At 32.1% G+C, this 21,550-nt stretch overlaps 1 protein-coding gene across 2 annotated transcripts in view; it reads left to right on the forward strand.

Annotated features, from left to right (window-relative positions):
• LOC106464265 (tyrosine-protein kinase PR2-like) overlaps positions 1-21,550 on the forward strand; it is a 91,892-nt gene that overhangs the window by 60,630 nt on the left and 9,712 nt on the right. The window contains exon 4 of one of the 2 annotated variants that reach the window (XM_013924391.2): positions 17,492-17,641. The exons of the other annotated variant lie outside the window; for it this stretch is intronic. Within the exon in view, the coding sequence (XP_013779845.2) occupies positions 17,492-17,641 (150 nt within the window). The remainder of the gene's footprint in view (positions 1-17,491; positions 17,642-21,550) is intronic. 2 annotated transcript variants of the gene reach the window in all.

Raw genomic sequence — 21,550 nt, forward strand, 5'->3', positions numbered from 1 at the left:
TTTTTCAAACTTTTAATCCTTAAATTACCTAATTTTCTTTTTTACATTGTTTACTAGTGAGGAGGGTCCATATTTTGCACATACTAGGTAATTTTGTGTTTTGTTGTGTTCCAACAGTTGGCATAAAGAAAATTGGGTGAAATTACTCATTGCCTATGTAAGATTTGTATACATAGTTTGTACAAAATTAAAAAGCACTTCAATTTCAAGGTATCTTATGAAAAGTGCTTGACTTTTATTGCAGGTTTTAGAAAAGTACTTAAATTTCACTTTATTTGCATTTATTTGTTTCAAGCTTTTATTTTTACAAAAATCATTTTAAAATATAACTGAAGATTACTCATGAAGCTTGTTTGCTTTATTTGGCCAAAAACTTTTTTTTTTCAATATTCATACAATCAAGTACTTGGCTTTGTGAAACTGTGTAGTCAAACTTTAGGTAAGGTATTTACCAACTATTCAAAGCAAATGGAAGTGTCATAATAACTGATGTCTGTTTAATTAGTAAGTATAATGTTAACAAAATATTTCAAGTATGGGCAAGTGCATATGTATGTTTTCTACTTGTGGTCATCAAATTCTGAAACCTGAATATAAATTTCTCAAGGAATTGAAAACTTGCAAATGTAAAATAGTAAGCAACAAAATTGTGGAATTAGGGATGATAGAAAAAAAGTGCTTTGGAATTGCACATGTGAAACGATAAACACAAGTTTTTCAAATACACCTTCTTTTTCAGTATTGAATTTATTTTTGAATGAAAAGTAGATTGTGACAGTCAGAATTCACCATTGTAAGTAAAGAGGAATTATTAAATCCTCTGCAGGTAGATGTAACATGTAAACTGACAGTACAAGTAAATATGTGCAGAGTTCACATGGTTCCTGGAAGTCCTGGCAAATGGTTGAATTTTAAATGTTTTTTCTCTTCCTTGATTTTCTGGAATTCTTTTAGCCTACTGAAGATCAAATGCAAGTGTTTATTAGATCTAGACCTATTTTTGTAATTGGGTCACTTTGACAGTTAGGCCTATGCCATTAACCCCATTGAGATGGGTCTGATAGGTCTTCCTGTGGTCAGGGGTCAAAGGGCATGTCATCATGTTTGTAGACTTACATTCAAAATTTTATTGAACTGCTGTTTTCTGAATGTATGTCAATGAATCTGGTTTCAAATTGTAGATTATAATTCAAAATTTTAGTATTATACATTAGTTAATTTTTAAACTTAAAAGTAAATATTTTTGTGTGTCACGTGGTATATTGAATGTAGCTTTGGTTCAGATTAGATAATTGTGATGTCCAAATACAAAGTTTATAGTTTCTTATGAATTAGAAACTAAAATTATCGATACTGACAAGCTAGAATATAAGATAACAACCTCCTATCTTTTTTGTTTTCTAAGATATTTACTGAATCAACCAAGGTGGTCCTGCCAAACTCTTCCATTTTTGGAAATACTTGTTTACGTACACCTACTTCACTCAATTACGTGTGTATAACCAATCAAAAGCTCAGAATGTCCCCCATATGGTTTTCTCAGTCTCTTTTTTTCATGATAGAATCAAAGTGGTAAGGTAGGAGATTATAGAGCTCGAATAATCATATTTTTTTAAACCCAAATACAGCTTAGTTACTAAGCCTTACAAATTACAGTGGAATTATGTAGTATTGATATAGTAATTTGTAATTCTTTGTTATTTCAAAATGCTTATATAAAACCTAACAAAATTATTTTGTTTTGCATTTTCCACGTGTGAAATTTGACAAGGCACAAATTATGGTAAGCAGCAAAAGAGTACAAGTAGTCATTCTAGAACAAAAAAAAAGAGTAATTTATATCTATTTCCTATTTTTTTATGGTGGTTACAAGGTCAGTCAAATTGAAGAAATCCATATAAGCAAGTAATTAAGTAAAGAATCTTAAAACTTAATGAAATCTGATATATTGTGTACAAATGCTTTGTAATGTTTACTGATAATCTGCAAAATTTTATGAAGACACATGTGCATTTTATAAAGTTACGGTATAACTACTTTAGGGTTACTTTGGGGATACAGGCACCTATAGTACCCACCTATAGTAAAAGGGTTAATAGGAAACAACACCAATTGCGACTACTATGGTTTTTCCAGCATACTTTTAAAAAATCATATTTTCTGTAGGAAAGTGCTGAGATGTTCCGCATGAAGTCCCACAAGCATTCTAGCAGATCAACTAAAACAGCCAATCTGTCACCAGAATGTCTCATGATGAGTTTATCTCAGTTGTGCTCTTTGATTGCAGTTACATTTATATATAGATTTTTAATTCTACTTGTACTGGTATTATAGTCTACCTCTGTACAAGACTGCACAAAGGGCTACAATGTTTAAGATGAAGCTTGAGACATATTGAAGCAGATCTTGGCTATTATAAGTTGCATTAAGTCTACTGTGAACATGTTTTGGCATTGTTTATTCGTCTGTGGAAATATCAACACATGCCAGGCAATTATAAACTTAAAAGTGTGTGGCTAAAATATGATGTCTTTAAGGATCAGTTGGGAGAAGATACTGATGTACACAGGGCTTACTGTTGATCATGCAAGTCTTCTTTTGATATTGGAAGTATGGGCAAGTTGACTCTTACTTCATCCAGATATGAAAAAAAACAAAACACACAGACAAAACCAAGGCAGTGGCACTAGCAGAAAAGCAGTGTGTTGGCATACACACCTTCTTTGAGTATAGTTCCAACAGTAAAGGTAAGGGAAAACAATCAGGACCAGAGATAAACAACTAATTAAAACACATCCTCCACAATCCACCAGGATACTATAAAAGACCTACAACAGCTTCCACACACTAACCTGAAGATGAAAGACAGAAGACTTTCAAAATGTTATCCTATACATTCGTGTATTTTCAACAAAAGGTAATTACCACCCATTTCAGTGAACTCATCATGAATACTCTGCCTAAACAATCTGTCAAAGAATTGTTTTCCCTTACTTTTACTGTTGGAACTAGACTCATCAACTGTTTGCTTATAGTCAACTTACTTTCAATACAACAAAGAATTCTGTGAACAAAAGAACTCCCTGAAGAAGATCAAAACAGAAAAAAATAGATAAAAAGATCATCACTACTACTACTAACCTTCTTTACATGCAAAATATCAGTGAAAAACTCGGCCAACATAGCCAAAAAGTTCAACAAAGATGTTCGTTGGAAATCTTACAACACAATAAAATCTATTATCGTGAAAACCAAGCAGAAACCTACTTATGAAAAACACAAAATGTAATCTATGAAATTCCATGTTCCTGCTATGAAACATACATTGAAGAAATGGGAAGACAACTCGGAACAAAAATAACAGAACATAACAACAGTGCAAAACTTGTGAAAAAAAAATTAGGCATTGTGGAACACACTATGTCAACTGGACACAAAATAAACTAGGATAAAGGTAAAATCATTGACACAGACAAACTTTGGAAGACATAAAAAGACTAAAAAATTGTTCTACATCAATATGATAAAGCCTTCAGAAAACAGAGATTTGGGATTAGAAGTGAGCAACCTACAGCTACCATTGGTTGAGGCGCCATGCAGCCATTCCATCAGTCAGAACCAGGGATAACCAAACAATCACAGCATGTCCTTCACAATCCACTAGGATACTATAAAAGACTTGCAACAGCTTACACACACCGGAACAATCACCACTCCAAACTACGAGAATAGGAACTCAGTCAACAAGCAAGCCATTAGCTAAAGAAGAACAGCTCATCATGCTCCAGAGTTGTTCTGACCAAGCCCTGAACCTACCAAGTCTAGCTTCAACCATAGATGAGCCATTGTCTTCCTTTCCAAGCTCAACACCAAATGCTTCACTCACTAAAGCCATGAAGACCACTCCTCAGCCATGAAACCCCAGCAACCACAAGCAGCCAAACAAGTCATCCAGTCAACAATCCTGCTCTCCTCTTACAATAATCGTTGAAGGCATTTCATTAACATTCAGACAGCTAGAAATTATAGCAGAACTTAATCAGTTGTTTCCCAAAATCTTTTTCAATAATGTATGCTGATTACCCAAGGAAGGCATTGTAATCAAAAACAACAACCCTTGAGAGTATCCAAAACTACTCAAAACATGGAATAGCACTGCCTTCCAAGGAGCCAAGTTAAGCGTTCATATCCCCAGAGATGATATTGTTATCAGAAGTGTTCCACTAGATATTCAACCCAAGGAAGTTCTCAAAGAACTCGCTATTCAAGGTTTCAAAGCATCTAAGGCTGAACATGTCAAGTCAACAAGAACTGGTGAGGAAACCCCCTTACTCAAGTTAGCAGTTGCTTCTGACAAAGAAACAGCTGAGTTGATCAAGAGTGGAATCAATCTTTAGTATGTCCACCACTCTGTTGAAGCAGCTAATTCCACGCACCCACCTCTTTTTGCAGTGTTATCATTGCCAGAAGTTTGGACATACAAGAACAGCATGTACTTCCCATGCTAGATGTGTTCGTTGTGCCAAACAACACCCTGTAGCAGATTGCCCACACCAGAGACAGAAAACCACATGTGACAACTGTGGTGGACCATACACCACAAGTTATTGAGGATGCCCAAAGTACCAACAGGTTCTTAAGGTAGCCCGGGCCTCGAGAAACACCACTGATGCAGCACCAATGGCCACTCGCCCACAAGTCTGCTGCCAGCTATTTCTCAACCATAGAGCACCAGTTAACTCTCAGCAAAGCCAGCCAGCACCCAGACTCAGCCTTCTCTAAGATTTAACCAGAGACAGATCCTATGCTGAAGTGACCAGATTGAACCTCCATTTCATTGTTTCTATAGGCACCATTTCAGCCTTTGTTACTGACCTTCTAGTCCGGTGGAGATCATCCATGATGCCAGTCACGCTGCCTTCTACTACTTCAACACCATTAGTGGAACCCCCAAATGACTGAGAGCCCAAATCAGCAGAAGATTAGGAACACAGATAAGACCTGACCCCAGGAAAAGGTAAAATGTTCAGATTTACAAGTAAATATTCAAGGTGGTTTAAATAGTAAAGAATACAAGCTATTCAACCTCAGCACTAAACTAAACTTTGATATTATTATACTTAATGAAACACTACATAATCATCAAAGTAACTTTAATCTTTCTAACTATAAAACAATTTTAATTCCCTAAGCAATAGGCACACATGGTATTATGTTACTACATAAAGAAATATTTTAAAATATCCTTTTCTAGTATTAACATAATAGTAATAACGAATATATATAGTTTGTTATATACATATGCTTAATCATGCAAAAATAGCTCAATTTGCAGTATATGTCTCACCTGATAAAGAACCTGACATTTCTTTATTCCACAAAATTTTTGATAAAAATAATTATACAATCATCCTTGCTGACCTTAATTCAAAACACACAGATTTTATTTGTTGTACAGCCAACACCAATGGAAAAATCCTACATACCCTAGTTGAAAATCATGATTTAATGATAATCAATGATACTACTCCAACACGCATTCCATGATGGCTCACAAGACATACTAGACCTAGCAATGATCACATGTGCACTCATTCCACATACTTATAACTTCTGAGTTATAATGAGAATTGGCAACAGTTCTGTCAATCCATTGATAATAACAGACAAAACCCATCCCTTTTCTGGGGCAAATTCAAAACTGTTTGCAATGACTCAACATCGAAGATCAATCGTACTGTTAAATACAATAACAACTGCACTTTAGCAGACCAAAAAAAAGCCAGTTTATTTAGTGAATACTAAAATACTGTCTTTACAATGCCTACTTCAACAAGCTTCAATCAAGAACATTACCACAAAGTCAACGCTCATATTAAGGATAACGATCACACTTTTAGATCTAATTTTCCCATTAGTCTAAACCCTAAAGACATACCTACTGATGTTAGTATTAACAGACCCATTTTTCTAGCTGAAATTAAATTTACAGTTAAAAAGCTTAGAAACTCCTATACTGGTGAAGATGGCATAAGAAATTGATTAAAAAAAAAATTTTCTGAATGACTTCTTAAGCACCTTAGTGCCTTGTTTAATTTATGTTTAAGCACAGGTTATGCCCCCCCTGTGGCACAGTGGTATGTCTGCTGACTTGCAATGCTAGAATCTGGGTTTCGACATCCGTGGTGGGCAGAGCACAGATAGATCATTGTGTAGCTTTGTGCTTAATTACAAACAAACAAACAAGCACAGGGTACCTCCTGACCTCTTGGAAATCAGCTATTTTAATATTATCCCCATAAAAGGTGGTGATCTTAGTAACCCAGCAAATTACAGACCAATAAGTCTTTTAAACTGTATAGGAAAGTTATTGGAAAAAAATAGTCACAATCAGATTACAATTTCATCTCAAGTCAAATAGATTATTAACTAACATACAAAATGCATCCAGGAAAAATCATCAAACCACTGACCACTTTGTCAGATTAACCGAAGCTGTCCAACATGACTTTAATAAAGTGTATGCAACAATAGCCTCTTTTCTCGATGTAAAAAAAAACATTTGACAGTGTTTGGTGCAATGGATTTAGATATAAACTTTCCTAGTATAATATACCAATTCCTCTCATAAGGTGGATTTCAAGCTTCCTAAGAGAAAGAACAATTAAATCAGAATAAACAATAATGTGACCTCAGTCTTTAACTTACAGGTAGAAATTCCACTAGGCTCTGTTTTAAGCCCACTCCTGTACATAATCATTGTTAATAATATAAACTCCCCTGAACTCACTGAAACCTTTGCTTAGCAGTATGCTGATAATGTGGCCATTTGGAGCACATCACATGACCCACATATAGCAGCCAAGAAAGTACAATTCTCACTAGATCATATAACTAAATAGTGTAACACCTGGCATGTTTTACTCAATTGATTAAAAGTACAAGCCATAGTATTCAGCAAAGTCCTTAAAAGAAACAGAAAATAAGTTTATCAAGTAAAGCTCCCCCTCTATGATACACAAATCAAAGTTGCCAATTCAATTAAATATTTAGGAATAACCTTCACCAACAGGCTCACATAGAATACTCACTTTAAGGAATCATTAAGAAAATAAATAAAAGAATAAATTACCTGAAGAAAATAGGTGGCTATGCCAAAGGTTGTGATGCCCAAACCCTATTACTTATCTACAAAATGTACATTAGACCAGTTTCAGAATATGGTATTGCTATTACATGCAACATGTCCAATGACGTATATATAAATCATTGGAAACAGCACAGCTAAAAGCAATTAGAATAGCATACTATTTCCCCATTTACACACCAGGAACATATCTTCATGATATTAGCAAGATAAAAACACCTAAAGAAAGATTCCTAGAACTAGCCACAGCATATTACAAAAATCTAAATATCATAACTCGCTATTGCGCAAAATCATGAAATTACCTGAAACACCTGATTCATTGAACAAACACATATCCCTCTTTAACACAGTTCAAACACTTAATAACACACATTAACCACCATGAGCATTTACCTTTTTCTAAACCTCCTCTTTTACAGGTTTCCGAACCAGGTATGGGCCAGGACTACATGTTATATTTGTTTGTGTATTATGCTTATAGTGTACTTAATGTTTTAAGCTCTATTGATGTAGTTATTGTAATATTATATGATCATTGTTTTTATTGAAAATCATAATCTGTACTTGTAACTCCTGTTTGCCTTGTTCATTATTGACTCTGTTTCTTTGTTAATATTGTAAATGTTTGTATTTGTTAATTGTTATAAACAAATGTTCCTGTTTTTTTGGGGCAGGCTGTTTGGCCCTCCTGGTGTCATCTTTTACAGTTGTGTTTTTTATACAATAGACAGTTGCTGCCCATTCCAGTGTACTCATCAAGGAAAAACAATGTTTTAGATTTTGCTGCCAAATTTATTTTCAGATATTTTAGGCCTAAGTGTTAGACTAGACCCTTAGTATCAAGGTTCTAGTAACTGGCATGGCCTGGATAGAATATTAACATTCCAAATTTATGACTGTACAATGGCTAATAGACTGTTTTATGACATTAAAATGTAAAATGGAGCAGCAGTAACACAAATTAGTAGTTTGGACTATTTTTGCATCAGCATGATTTTTGACAGATACAATTAACACTGCAAAGTTACAGCTAGATCTAGATGTGATTAAAATATAGAGGTGTAGAGTTAGACTTCTTAGTTCTAATTAAATCTAATTTATATGTGGCATTAAGCTGCAGTGAAAGTAGATATAGATTTTAGTTTCAACTTTGAATTTAGATCTAAAATAACATTTTTTATCAACACTCATAGTTTAATAAGTAATAGTTGGACTTGATTGTTCATTTGAGTGTTTGCTTATCCCATCGTCTTATTTTGACAGGTAATGCAGCAATGAAACATTCTTTTCAGAACAGAAAATACCACTATGTCCTTGTATGCTGTCACGGGCACTGCTGTGCTAAAGCCAGAAATACTTTGGATAATTTGTGTGCTGGAATATCTCACGTTTTTAAAGCCATGTTCAAGAACAGCCCAACAGCATTTTTTGAAAGAAAGACTTCACACATAATTGGACTGTGGATTAGCACCATATTTTAGTACATGCCTTGTTGATCAAATTAGAAAGTTGGAGAGTTTGTTTTACTCTTTGATGAATCACTTAACAAAATAATCAAAAGCAAGCAGATGAATATTCATGTAGGATATTGGATTTCTGAGAGCAATGAAGTGCCAATTAGATAGTTAACAAGTGTCTTTATGGGTTATTGTACAGCTGTGAACAGTAGAAATATTTGATGAAAGCATAGCTAACTTAACTCTTTCTGCACGGGCATCCTTTATTGTGTATGTCATGAGGTTTTATTGACTTGCATTCAAAATTTAATTAAACTACTTTTAGTTTATGTTATGTCAAGTAGTATAGCATAAAACGTTTGCTAATAAACCATATTTTAATAGTGTACGAGTTTTTAAGTTCTTGATTTTATAAAGCAATATTTTAAAAAATCCTGAATTTTCCCTAGTGTGAGAATTGTGACATATATTTCTAGGCATCCCCTCTTCTCTATTTTATTCACCATCCCTCCAGTAAGTACAAAATTTAACATAAATTACTCACTATAAAATTGTCGTTTTTCAGACAAACCATAATTTTTATAGCCTTCAATCTTGTTTGGTTGCAGAGCCATCAAGTAGAAAATCAGACCCCCCCCCCTGTCACATCCTCTTTTTCAGGATTTGTTAATAATTCTTTTACTCTTAATACTATATTATGTATAACCAATAGAAAGCCAAGGTTTTCATCTGTCAAATGATGTACTATATTACATTGTTTTCTGAACAGAGAATTGTCATTTTCTCTGTTAGTACAAGCTTCGTTTCCATGGGAAAGATAACAGCTAGCTTGGATGAATTTGTAATGGCTCTTGTCACATAGATACAAAACCATAAAAATTGTGATAGTTATGGAAAATTGTCTGCTTTTTGCATGTTATTATTCTATGTTCTTTGGTGCATTAGTTAATTAAATAAAAATTTAGTGCATTTCTACCATTAGTATAAAAAAACAGTTGTGAGCAAAAAAAAGACATGGATAAGTATTTTATTTCCTATTTATTCTTTATTTATTATTATAAAATGTAACTAAAATGTAAAAATAGGGATCTTCTTAGGTTAGTTAAGGTTAGATTAGGTAAAATAAATAATAATAGTATAATAAAATGTTTCACGAGGCACACATAGGTGCTGCTCAGAGTAGATCATATGTAATGTACTTCGACAGCATAATGTGAGTTCCACATTCCCTAAGTGATTTACAACTTATAATGGCATGAATAGTAGTAGTTAGATGTCATTTAAGGGGCAATAAAACAATAAAATTTAAGTATAAATTGATGTATACTGTTATGAGTTTAGAGCTACTTAGGATAAACAAACGTAGTTTCATGTTACAATTTGAAGTCATTCTAGAAAGAAAAAAAGGGTAATTTGATTTATTTTGATTGTTTTTTTGTTTGGTGGTTATGAGGTTGGTCAAATTGACCAACCTTGTATAGAGTTAGGGTAGAGAAAATAACAAATAAAATATAAAGTTTTACTGAAAACAAACATTTGAAATGTATTTAAGAGGCTTTAGAGATTACACATATGAAATTTGAGATTTTTGAGATGAAGAAGGGTATTTTTAATCATGACATGAAAATCACTTTGCACGTGGATTTGTAAAAAAATACTCGATATATTCATGGACAAATCTTTTTTTTTGAGTTTATTAAAAATACTTTACTAAAAAGTATGATTTTATTGTATGTGAAAGACTTACAATGTTTACTGAAAGTCTGCTAAATTTTGTGAAAATATACATACTATATTGAAAGTTATTAGTATAAAAACTATAAAAAAACTAATTAGAGTACAAAAAGGTCACATGGATGGTCAAATTGACTGAACCCATGTTGAGAGAGTTAAAAGGAATCTACACAATGTTGTGCTATTATCAGTGGATGAACTCAATGTGAATCATAAGTTCCACAAAATACTCAGAATATCTGGAGCAGAACTTCAAATTAAAACCCATGTCAGATTTTATAGGTGCTGGATTCTTTACAGTAGGTGTCTGTGACTTTTTGGCAATAAATTTCAACAATATATGGACAATCCACTTGTTTTAAAATAATCTATTCAAAACAAGTTGAATGTATGTACAAAAAAAAATTCATTATGCTATTGGTTATCACAGTTGTATCCAGAACTTTAAATACTTGTCCCTTTTTTCATCAAAATCCACACAGGTGGGTTCAATTACTTTAGAACACCTTTGATAAGACAAAGTATTCTCCACTACTCTGTTATCACAATACAATCAGTGATTAATTCACTTATGTTACCCTGTGGGTTTCCACAGTTGTATCCAGAGCTTTAAATAATTCTCTTTAATGTCAAACGTCCACACAGGATGGTTCAGTCATTTTAGAACCAAATTCACAAGAGGAATTATTATTCTCTACTCTGTTATTACAATACAATCTGTGATTATAACACTTAAAAAGTCACCACTATACATTCTTTAGATCTGTATCTCTCACTACCTTTATCTAACTTTCACTTTCAATAACTTTCTTCACTAACCTGGTCCTCTATATATATACATATTGCCTGACTAAGGCCTAGAAATATCTACAAACTACGAGATGTTATAATGTAACAATACTCACCTAAAGCAACGAGAAAAATTCAGAAGGTTTGAGTAACATAACGTCAGCTCACAACAATTGAACTACACAACAAATGATTCATAAACAGTTATGTAAGCAAACTTGTGATAAATTATTGCTTCTAAAAATACCAAGTTTAACACTCATGCTTTGTAACTATCTAAATCATAACTCTCAAATTAAGTGTAAATGAAACAATCATGCATATGTAACACACCATTGTTATTGAAGGTTGTGGGTTGCACATTTTACATTGTGCATTTTAAAATGGTGCAAAAACGTTTGACACAAATGGATAGAAAATGTACCTGTAGTTACAAGAGCACTGCAGATATAGCCTTTTATAAAACCTTTTGTTGATAAAGTGGAAGAAAAAGAAATTAATTGAAGCAAAACTGACATTTTTTAAATGCATAGCCAAGTAAATCAATGCATTTCTCATGAAATATCAATCTGATAAACCACTGGCTCATTTTCTATGTACTGACATGACTCATATATGTTGCTTGAACTTATGAAATTATTTATTAAGAAATCTGAGTTACAAAAAGTGAAAAATCAACAAGAAAGGCTTTTGTTTCTTTATTAGCAGTAGAAAAAGCTGAATTTCATGTAAAATATATTGAATTGAGGATTGAGGTAGATACTGAAATGTTTGTGAAGAAGTATTTGGGAAAAGTGGCTAGATAATGGATTTGAGAACAAAGTATAAGCAATTCACTATAATAGTTGTAGAGAACTAAAATGATATACTGACATTAAAATAGATTTTAATGGGGAAAAATCACAAAACTAAGTAAAAACATGGTGTGAACAATATGCATTATTTTATTATATATAATTAAGTTCAAAGAAAAGAAAACATGGTAAAGAAATAACTGGTACGCATGACTATGATTTTTTCATCACCATCATAGAGTCTTGTGAGCTGCACAGAGTGCACAACAGTTTTAAAGTTTGTACTTTTACAATTGAATGAAAAATCGGGCTTGTTTAATGATGCTCTTACTTGTTGAGAAAATGTTATGAATATGACAGGATGTTTCACCATGCTTCTTAAGTTTCTCAACCACAAAGGGTTGGAAAAATGTTCCAGTCTGTGAAAGAGTCATAAATATTTGGGGGTAATGTTGAGAAATACATAACTACAGTAAGAAGCAAAAAATCCTCAAACACTAATTGTGCTTTTGTCCTTGAAAAGTCTTTGCACGAAACACTCAAATCTATGTATAAATCATGACATAGGACCCCTGCAGTAATTAGTGAGATTAAATCAGAATATTATAATATTTTTGTTTAAATTTGTTTTGTGTAACTCAAAACTGTGGACCTATGAGCAGCTTGGTGCATAAAGAGTGTAGAATAAAGTACTTAAAAAGCCATCAAACAGCAATGGAGCATGGTTTTAGTGAGAACAAGGCTATCAAAAGGGAAAAAGTAAATATTTTCAGAAATTAACAGTCAACTTTTTTATACTTTAAAATAAGATATCAAGATTAATTCTAAAGTATCTAACATCTGAAGAAAATATTTAAGGTAGAAATATGTAAGAGTAAAATGTGGCTAAATAATAACCAATTTCAGGAAATGGAAAATTTCACTGTTCATTTGTAATACATTACCAAGTATCTAACATCTAAAGGAAATATTTAAAACAAATAAAAGTACCTGTCCCTAGTGATGGGAAAAGGTTAAGTTACTTTATCAATTTAAATTATTTCATGGACTTTAAAAAGGTTAATTGTGTTGCACTCCTGCTTTCACCGAGAGCTGAAGCTATGAGCTACTTATACCGCCCACTTCAAAAAGTAATTGTTGAGCATATCATTCATGCTAAGAGCCATTCAACAATAACATACGGTAAATCTACATTTTTATTCTTTAAGTTATGTCACATTTTGAAATGTAAATGATAGTGTGATTAATTCCTAACAGTTTAGTGTAGAATTTCTTACTTGTAAAGTAAAATGTGGCATCAACATTATTCATGCATGTTCTCCTGTCATTTCAAAAGTGAATGTTGAGTTTTGCCTGCATGTACCATCTTTTCAAACAGTAGACAGACTAATGCTCAGACAGATACCATGGTTTGCAATATGTATAAGATAGAGATGTCTACGATTAAAAAGTGGATAAATAATACAACCAGATGTGGTCCGTAACTGCTGAGAGTTTGATGGCCACCAAGCCATGAGGAGAGAAGGGTTCCATACTGACTGTAATACTTTCACTTGTCAAACAGACCACAAAGCCTTCTGTCGAACTGATGATGAGGTCACTTAAACATTGGTTAAGCCAGAACCATCCAAGTCATTATAGAAGCTGTCCTTAAATTTCAACTAATTACTTAAACATCCATCTGATGTCTTGGAGGGCTAAGATACCCACGTTATATTTCTTATCATTTCCACCATGTTTTTTGTGTAGCCAGTTCTGTAGAGACTCCTACATTCCATGTAGCAAATGTTAAGTGCAGCTGTATTCGTTGTCCATTAAGCTTACCTGTGTTGTTAACAAAAGTTCCATCAGTCTGAGGCTTTGCTTGAGATTCATGAATAAGTAATATTTTTACAGAATAGAGTTGTTAGCTCTATTCCCTCTCCAATTTATCTGGGTTTTGGAGCAGTATGGGTTCCACACTGGAGTAAAAACTTGTAGTTGTTTTAAAAAGGTATTTATCATTACTATATCATTATGTTGTAGTATTTAATCTGATTTTAGGTATTGTGTAAAGTTGTATTTCCTTTTCTATCTGTAAGTGCTGTATAAGTGTTTTGCTGTAGTGGGAATAAATTACATCAGTTACTTGATTGATATGCCATACCTTTTAATGGTTTTTTAAGTTTTAAACTTAGAGACGTCTGAAGGTACAGGGAAGAGGAAAGTGTGTTTTACAGGAATACTACATGTTTTCTAACCCTTATTTATTCCGTTTTTTTCAAAATGTATGCACATATTGTGTGTGTAGTCTTAATACATAATATTGGTCAAGGGAGCCACTAAGCTCCTCTCTCTCCCTAATTACCAACTGAACTGGGTCACTAAAGTAGGATGTCATATGCACTTTCTTGTGGGAAAGTTTTTGTAGTGAGAGTGACCATTAATCACATGGGTAGCACCTGCAGCATAAGAAGAATGTCTTTATTGTTTTTTACATATATAGTGCCATGTTTCTTCAGTATGGAACATAATGATCAGAGAGGTATACTTGAGTGAATTTAGTAAAGATGCCCAATAGATACACTTCTTTTTAACTTTGATTACTCTTTGTTTGAATAAAGATAACTTCACTGTGTTTAATTTGTGTCTGGTCTCTCTAATTTTTTTTTAACTCATCAAGATGGTGAATTCAGGTATTCTCTCTTTAATACATTTTTTTGTCAGGCCTTCTGTTATTCTGTACAACCTACCTGATTACTCTAAGGTAGATTAGTGCACTTGAGAATACCACACGCCTAAAATAATTAATGAATTATGAGTAATAGTGCCAAAAGTGTTGTCAGCATGGATATCTTAAAAATACATCAGACAAATGTAACAATTAAAAAACTAAGTTGACAGATTGTGATGGACAAGCATTAACACAAATAATGAGATGAAAACAAAATACTAAACTGTGATGAAGCACTGATGAAGCTGCAGCGGATTTTGGTTGAAATAAAAGTTTATTTTTAACTGAGGAGTAAAGTATTTTTTTTTGTTCTCTAACTTTATTGTCTGAAAACTTAACGTTAGCCTACAACAATCAATCTTTGTGAGAAAAAAATTAAAAGTGATCTGTATCAAATGGGTTGCCATGTTAGATATAGAAACCTGTAATAACAACAAAAAATGCAAAGTCTAAATACAGTGGGTCAAGAACATAAAAATGGGACTGAAAAGAAATAGATAATTTTTTGTGTGTGTGAAATTATTCATTATACTTTTCCTATTAGATAGATATGTTTTTGTTTGTGGTGAAAAACAAAAGTTTACATTCAAGAATGCCTCGTGCCATACATTAAGCATTATAGAGGCTGTTAGTGGTATTGACAGCATTTTGTTGAATAGTCTAGCGCTTATGATCTCACTGAAAGGTAGAGCGGCAGCAAATGATTACTTAAACCATATTATTTTCCATGTTCACTCAATGATAAACACCTGTAAACAGAGCTTCTGTTTTAGGAAGACAGTGTGCCACTTCATGCTATTACAATACTTAAAGATTGTTTCAGAGAATATGAGGAAGCATTTGGACACCTAAGTTGGTCATGTTAGTCATCAGGTTTAAGTGTTATGGTTGAATATTGAAACTAAATTTTGAAGCATAACAACTTCAACAGTTGAAGAATATTTGGTTGAAAAATAAACGAAAATATCCTTATCTGATGTAAAGTACCTTGTTTCATCAATTCAATTTTTTGTTAATGCTGTATTGTCTACTTATGGAAGACCAATTCTATATTAATAAATTAAATGTAGAAATTAAGAGTTTATTTTATTTTGTTCAACCCCTGCATATGCTTGTGTTTTGGTATGTTTTATACATTTGTGTTTCAGTACTTCATTAATGTTAATGTTGTACTGTTATATTTATTATTGTAGAGGATGATTATAAAAGAAACACATTTAAAATATCTTTAAAACTTTTTGCTGTATAGTGAACTAAATTTATTTATGCAGAGGCATGGAGAATCATTGCTTTTGGTGTACTGAAATACAGATGTGTACAGTAAACTGCAACCAAACTATCTACAGTTATAATACAGTTAAATCTGACTATATACAAGAGATAAATCCAACTCTATACAACATGTATAACAAAATTCATCTACAAGTAATACCCTGAAATGTGTGTGCAATATGCTGAAATACAAGGATGCTGTAAAGAAAAATCCCATATGTGAAATTATTGTCTTGAAATTGCTTTTCCTAAGAGTAACTAAATTTCATAATAGGCACATTGAAAATATCGAATGTTATTTGTGAAAGTTTGTTCAATTTTTTTTTAATATGTATGTGTATAAACTTAACTGTACTGTATGTAATTGAGTTTCTGTATATTTTACTGGTAAATATCTGGATTCCAGTATTTTTATACAATTATTTATTTGTGCATTGCATCTTTTTGTGTTTCACTCTGCTTATTCCTGTTTCAATATGTTCTACATACTTATTATGTTTTACCTTCTCTTATTTCAGTAAATTTTGCCTACACATATTTCAGTATATTGTATCCACACATGTTTTGCTGTACTGTGCCCACATGTGTTTCAGTATATTGTGTCACACAGGTTTTGATATATTGTATACATTCTTATTTTGTTACATTGTGCACACTCATATTTTGGTATTTTGTGCAAGCTCATGTCTCCGTATATTGTATATGCTTGTATTTCCTTATTTTGTATACATTTTTATTTCAGGACTTTGTATATGCTTGTATTTCAGAATTTACTAATACATGTCTCTGATTTTGTATATGTTTGTTTCAACATATTGCACATTTTTATTTATCAGTACAGTGTATCTTTGTATCTCCATGTGTTACATTTATATTTTGTTTAGTTTCAGCATCTAATTTTGCTTATCTTTCAGCAAGTTATGCTTACTTGTATTCTAATACATTGTATTTACTTGTTTCTGTATATTGCATGTTGGTTGTGTATCTGTATATCGTACATGCACATGTTTAACTTTTAGTATACCGTATAAACTCATGTTATGGTATATAGTGTATTCTCATGTCTCAGTATGTTTGTGTACAGTGATGTATGGTATATGTTAGAAAAAGTCAGGTTATGTAAGTTAATAAGTTTTGAAGCATCCATAATTGAGAAAAGTTTAATTAAAACATAATAATGATTTTTATTTTATTTTATTTTTTGTTATAGCATAATAATGAATATTTTATGTTAATAACACTACATTTAACCCAGTTTGAGAAAAAAATTAGAATATATGTCATCCAAAGTGTCTAATGAGTGTCTATCCTAATTTTTATAATATGTTGATGTTTCACTCAAAAAAGCTGTGTTTGTAGTTGAATAATAGATATGTTGTGTTATTTTATTTTTATTGTTTTGATAATTTGTGATTTATTAAGTAAAGAGTAGTCAGCTTAAGGCTGGTAAACTAATTAGTAGGATTTGTAATTTGATTTTTTTATTATCTTTTTCAAGTATTTAGCTTAACATTTTTGAAAGGGTACCTAGCTAACAAACAGAGACAATTATTTTTCTTATTTTCATTTATTTTATCTGTAGATACAAGTTGCCGTGAAGTGTATAAACAAGAAAATGATTCGAAATAGCTCTGCAGAATTCTTGAAGGAAATGAACATTCAGTACACTTTAAATAATGAACATATTGTTCATCTTTATGGTGTTGTTCTTGATTCTCAGCACTTAATGATGGTAGGAAATTAGTATATGTTGTAAGGCATGTGTATATTTGTATCATGAAAAGTCTTAGAAATTTGTAATGTTAACATAGTAACCATGCAAAAAGTTGGAAAGTGTATAAATTTATATTTTTTCAAAAGTTATTCAGCAACCATTTCCAGTAAAAAGGCATGCAGGATTAAAATTAAGTGTCAGTACAATAAACTTTATGCTTACAAATTATGCCAAATACATCATTTGTATCTTCAAATATCTTTTTATCATTTTCACAAGTGATAAATTGAAATCTTGCATTTTATCTCTTTTCAGTACAACTGAGGCCTTGTATGGCCAGGTGGTTAGGGTGCTTGACTTGAAATCTGTGGGTTGCAGGTTTGAATCCCCATCCCACCAGATATGCTCGCCCTTTCAGCTGTGGGGGGTGTTATAATGTGACAGTCAATCCCACTATTCATTGGTAAAAGAGTAGCCCAAGAGTTAGTAGTCTTTCACTGCTAAATTAGGGACAGCTAGTGCAGATAGCCTTCATGTAGCTTTGCACGAAATTCAAAAAACAAACAAAAAAAGAGTACAACTGGGGCAAAGTGTGCATGTCACAACACTTTACAGAATGTTATTCAAAATTTATTTAAACAACTTTTTAGTCAACGTACGTCAATAATCTTGGCATCAAACATTAGTTTATAATTCAGGTTTTTATATTTATCTAAGTTTAATTTCCTAATTTCAAAAGAAATATTTAAGAAGGTTCTCAATCTTTACTTCATTGATTCACAAGTTGTCTGCTGTATGAGTTCTTTGTTATTGATATTATATTTTCCCCAGTTTGACTTTCAGAGTGTCCAAACAATTAAAAACATGAACTACAGGAAACTAAAAGTATAAATCTAAACGTTCTACCCTTTTGATTATCTGAAATATCAAAAATTAATCCACAAAAGAAGTGTATCCCCTCCTTCTCTGTCTTTTTATATTCTTTGCTGATAGTTATTACCAGGTTGATGGGCATGTTTATAATCAATAGTCAATAGAAAGAGCATTTTCTCTTCTGCAGAAATCTTAGAGTGCTGCCATTTAAATTTCCTATGAAAAACCATTAGTTAGCAAAAGTATTTGGTCTTGGCAATTGTAGTTTTTTGCTATGAGTGCTTACAGAATTTTTTAAACCTATTGATAGTTTAGTTAGAAAGCCATCTAAATTTTAGAAGTCTTGGAAATTGTGCTTGACATATTGTTTTTTTGTTTTTTTTTTTTGGTCTAAAATCTATATTTGAAAGTTACATGAATTTTCTTTTGAACAGTTAACTTAGTGCAAACAAGTGATGCCTACCAGCGAGAGTAAAAATCAAGCAAACCATTCACTTTGCTTGTGGTGTTTACAAGAGATGGCTAAGGGGCTCTTGTTGTGATTTTTTGCTTTTGATAAAGTACAATAGTCCAAAGTACAGGCAAGAACACAGTTGTGAAAAAAGATTAACAATTGAAATTGTGAGTATAAAAATACTGAAAATTTTGTAAAATGATGCATTCAAAGAAGAAAAATGGTATTGCTCATTTTATATCACATTTCCAACTTTTTCACTTCACTGTGCTTTAATGATTTTGCTACAGTTAGTGTAAGGGAAGAAAGAGTAACAGGTAAAATATAAACTTTTATCTAGGAAAACTTGTGTACAACATATTTGCAGTGTTTACTAAAACCTTGCCAAATTTTGTGAAGGTACACTTAGTAAATTTAAAGTTATAGTATGTATAGTTTCACATTTACATGATGGGTCAACTTGGCCCACTTTGTACTTAACATGTCAAAATTGAAAATGTATATGAGCATGATTTATTTTTACTAATGAAGATTAGAGTTTGGCAATTAGTGGACTTTGTACTTGATTCGTCATTGGACTAATTAATTACATACAACTAATCAATTATTCTTACATTAGATGGCTTAAAAATGGATTATTCTCATGAGATGGTTAAAAACTATACCTGTAGAAAACAAACCAATGTTCTATCAAAACATTTAGTATCTTTCCCCAAAAATAAAATACTTCATTATGCTTATAAATCGTTGTTTGCCAATTTACTATTAACTTGCTAAATATCAGATTTCAATATATGTGATGGACAGAACACATGTAGTCCACTGTATAGCTTTCTGCTTAACAGCAAACAAACATAATAGTAATATTTTGATTACCCGAATTGTTGAAATAATCAAAAATAATAATAATTAGAAACCTTAATTTCAGTTAGTTGATTATTTTTGCTTGTTATAATCAACAGTTATCGATTAAGCTGAACAAACTTGAATTGATAAAAAAATAAAGAAAAATCTTTTTGGTGGTGTTTGACTACTGTATAGTTGGAATAATCAAAAACTATAGTAATCAGAAAAACTAATTTTGATTAGTTGATTATTTTCATGACTTTAATCCTATGTACATAGGGTTGTTGGACTGAGCCACCAGTAGTATAATGTTTACTATAATTCCAAATTTACAAAGTGTATCTCCCCAAAATTTGGTAAGCTTTTAATTACTATTACAAGTATGTTGTACACAAAACTTCAGAATTTTTAATGAATTCTTTTGACTAAAAACTTGCCTGTGAATTTACAGAGTCAGTCTAATTGACTAGCTTGAGTGAAAAGTAATTTTTGTGCTTAGATTAAAATACCTCTTTTCATCTTACAAATTATGCCAAATACATCATTTGTATCTTCAAATATCTTTTTATCATTTTCAGAAGTGATAAATTTAAATCTTGTATTTTATCTCTTTCAGTACAACTGAGGCCTGGTATGGCCAGGTGGTTATATTAGTTGGAAAGTCTGTTAAAAGATGCTTTGCAAAGTCATATACCAAGGTTTAGAATTTTATTGGATAGTCAACATGGTTTCACTGAGGGAAAATTTTGCCTTACAGATCTTTTAACATTCATTGAAAAGGTTACTGCTTATGTAGATGAGGGTAGGGTGTAGATTTGGTGTATCTGGATTTTCAGAAAGCATTTGACAAGGTGTCACATAAAAGGCTAGAAAAAAAATTAGCTCTATAGGTGTGGGGGATAAGTTAGCAAATTGGATAGAAGAGTGGCTGGATGGAAGAAAGCAGAGGGTTGTTACAAATGGAGTTCAGTCAAACTGGATTAATGTCACAAGTGGGGTACCTCAGGGCTCTGTCTTAGAACCATTGCTGTTTTTGATTTACATCAATGACATAGATGAAGGGATAATCAATAAATTACTTAAATTTGCAGATGATATTTAGGTCTTGGGTGTTGCTAGCTGTTAAGAGGATGCTGCTGATTTACAAAAGGATTTAGATCATTTAGTGAGTTGTGCAAATAAATGGCAGATGGTTTTTAATTATAATAATTGCATGTGGGTTATCATAATTTGAATTATAACTATAATTTTGATGGGAATAACCTTAATAATGTTATGAAGGAAAGGGATCTTGGTGTAATAGTCAATCAGTCTCTAAAGCCATCCAAGCAGTGTGCTGTTGCTGGTGGTAGGGCAAATAGGATTTTAGGTTGAATCTATAGAAATATTGAGTACAAGTCCAAAGAGGTTATACTTTCATTGTACAGGTCACTGGTTAGGCCACATTTGAAATATTGCATTCAGTCTTTGGCTCCTTACCTTAGGAAGGAAATTGAATTGTTGGAAAGGGTTACTAGAATGGTGCCTGGGATGGAGGGATTGTCATTCAATGGGAGGCTGAAGTCTCTTAAATTGTTTAAGCTTGAAAAAAGAAGAGTTAGGGGGGGATCTGATTGTGGTGTTTAAGATTGTAAAGGGAATTGAGTGTTGATGTATAATTTTTTTTATATTTAACAATGAGAATAGTAGGACTAGGGGACACAAATGAATTATGGTAAGGTAGGAGTCATCTTCAGCTAAGACAGTTTTATTTT

Source organism: Limulus polyphemus, unplaced genomic scaffold (genome assembly GCF_000517525.1).
Source record: "Limulus polyphemus unplaced genomic scaffold, Limulus_polyphemus-2.1.2 Scaffold1602, whole genome shotgun sequence".
NCBI lineage: Eukaryota > Metazoa > Arthropoda > Merostomata > Xiphosura > Limulidae > Limulus > Limulus polyphemus.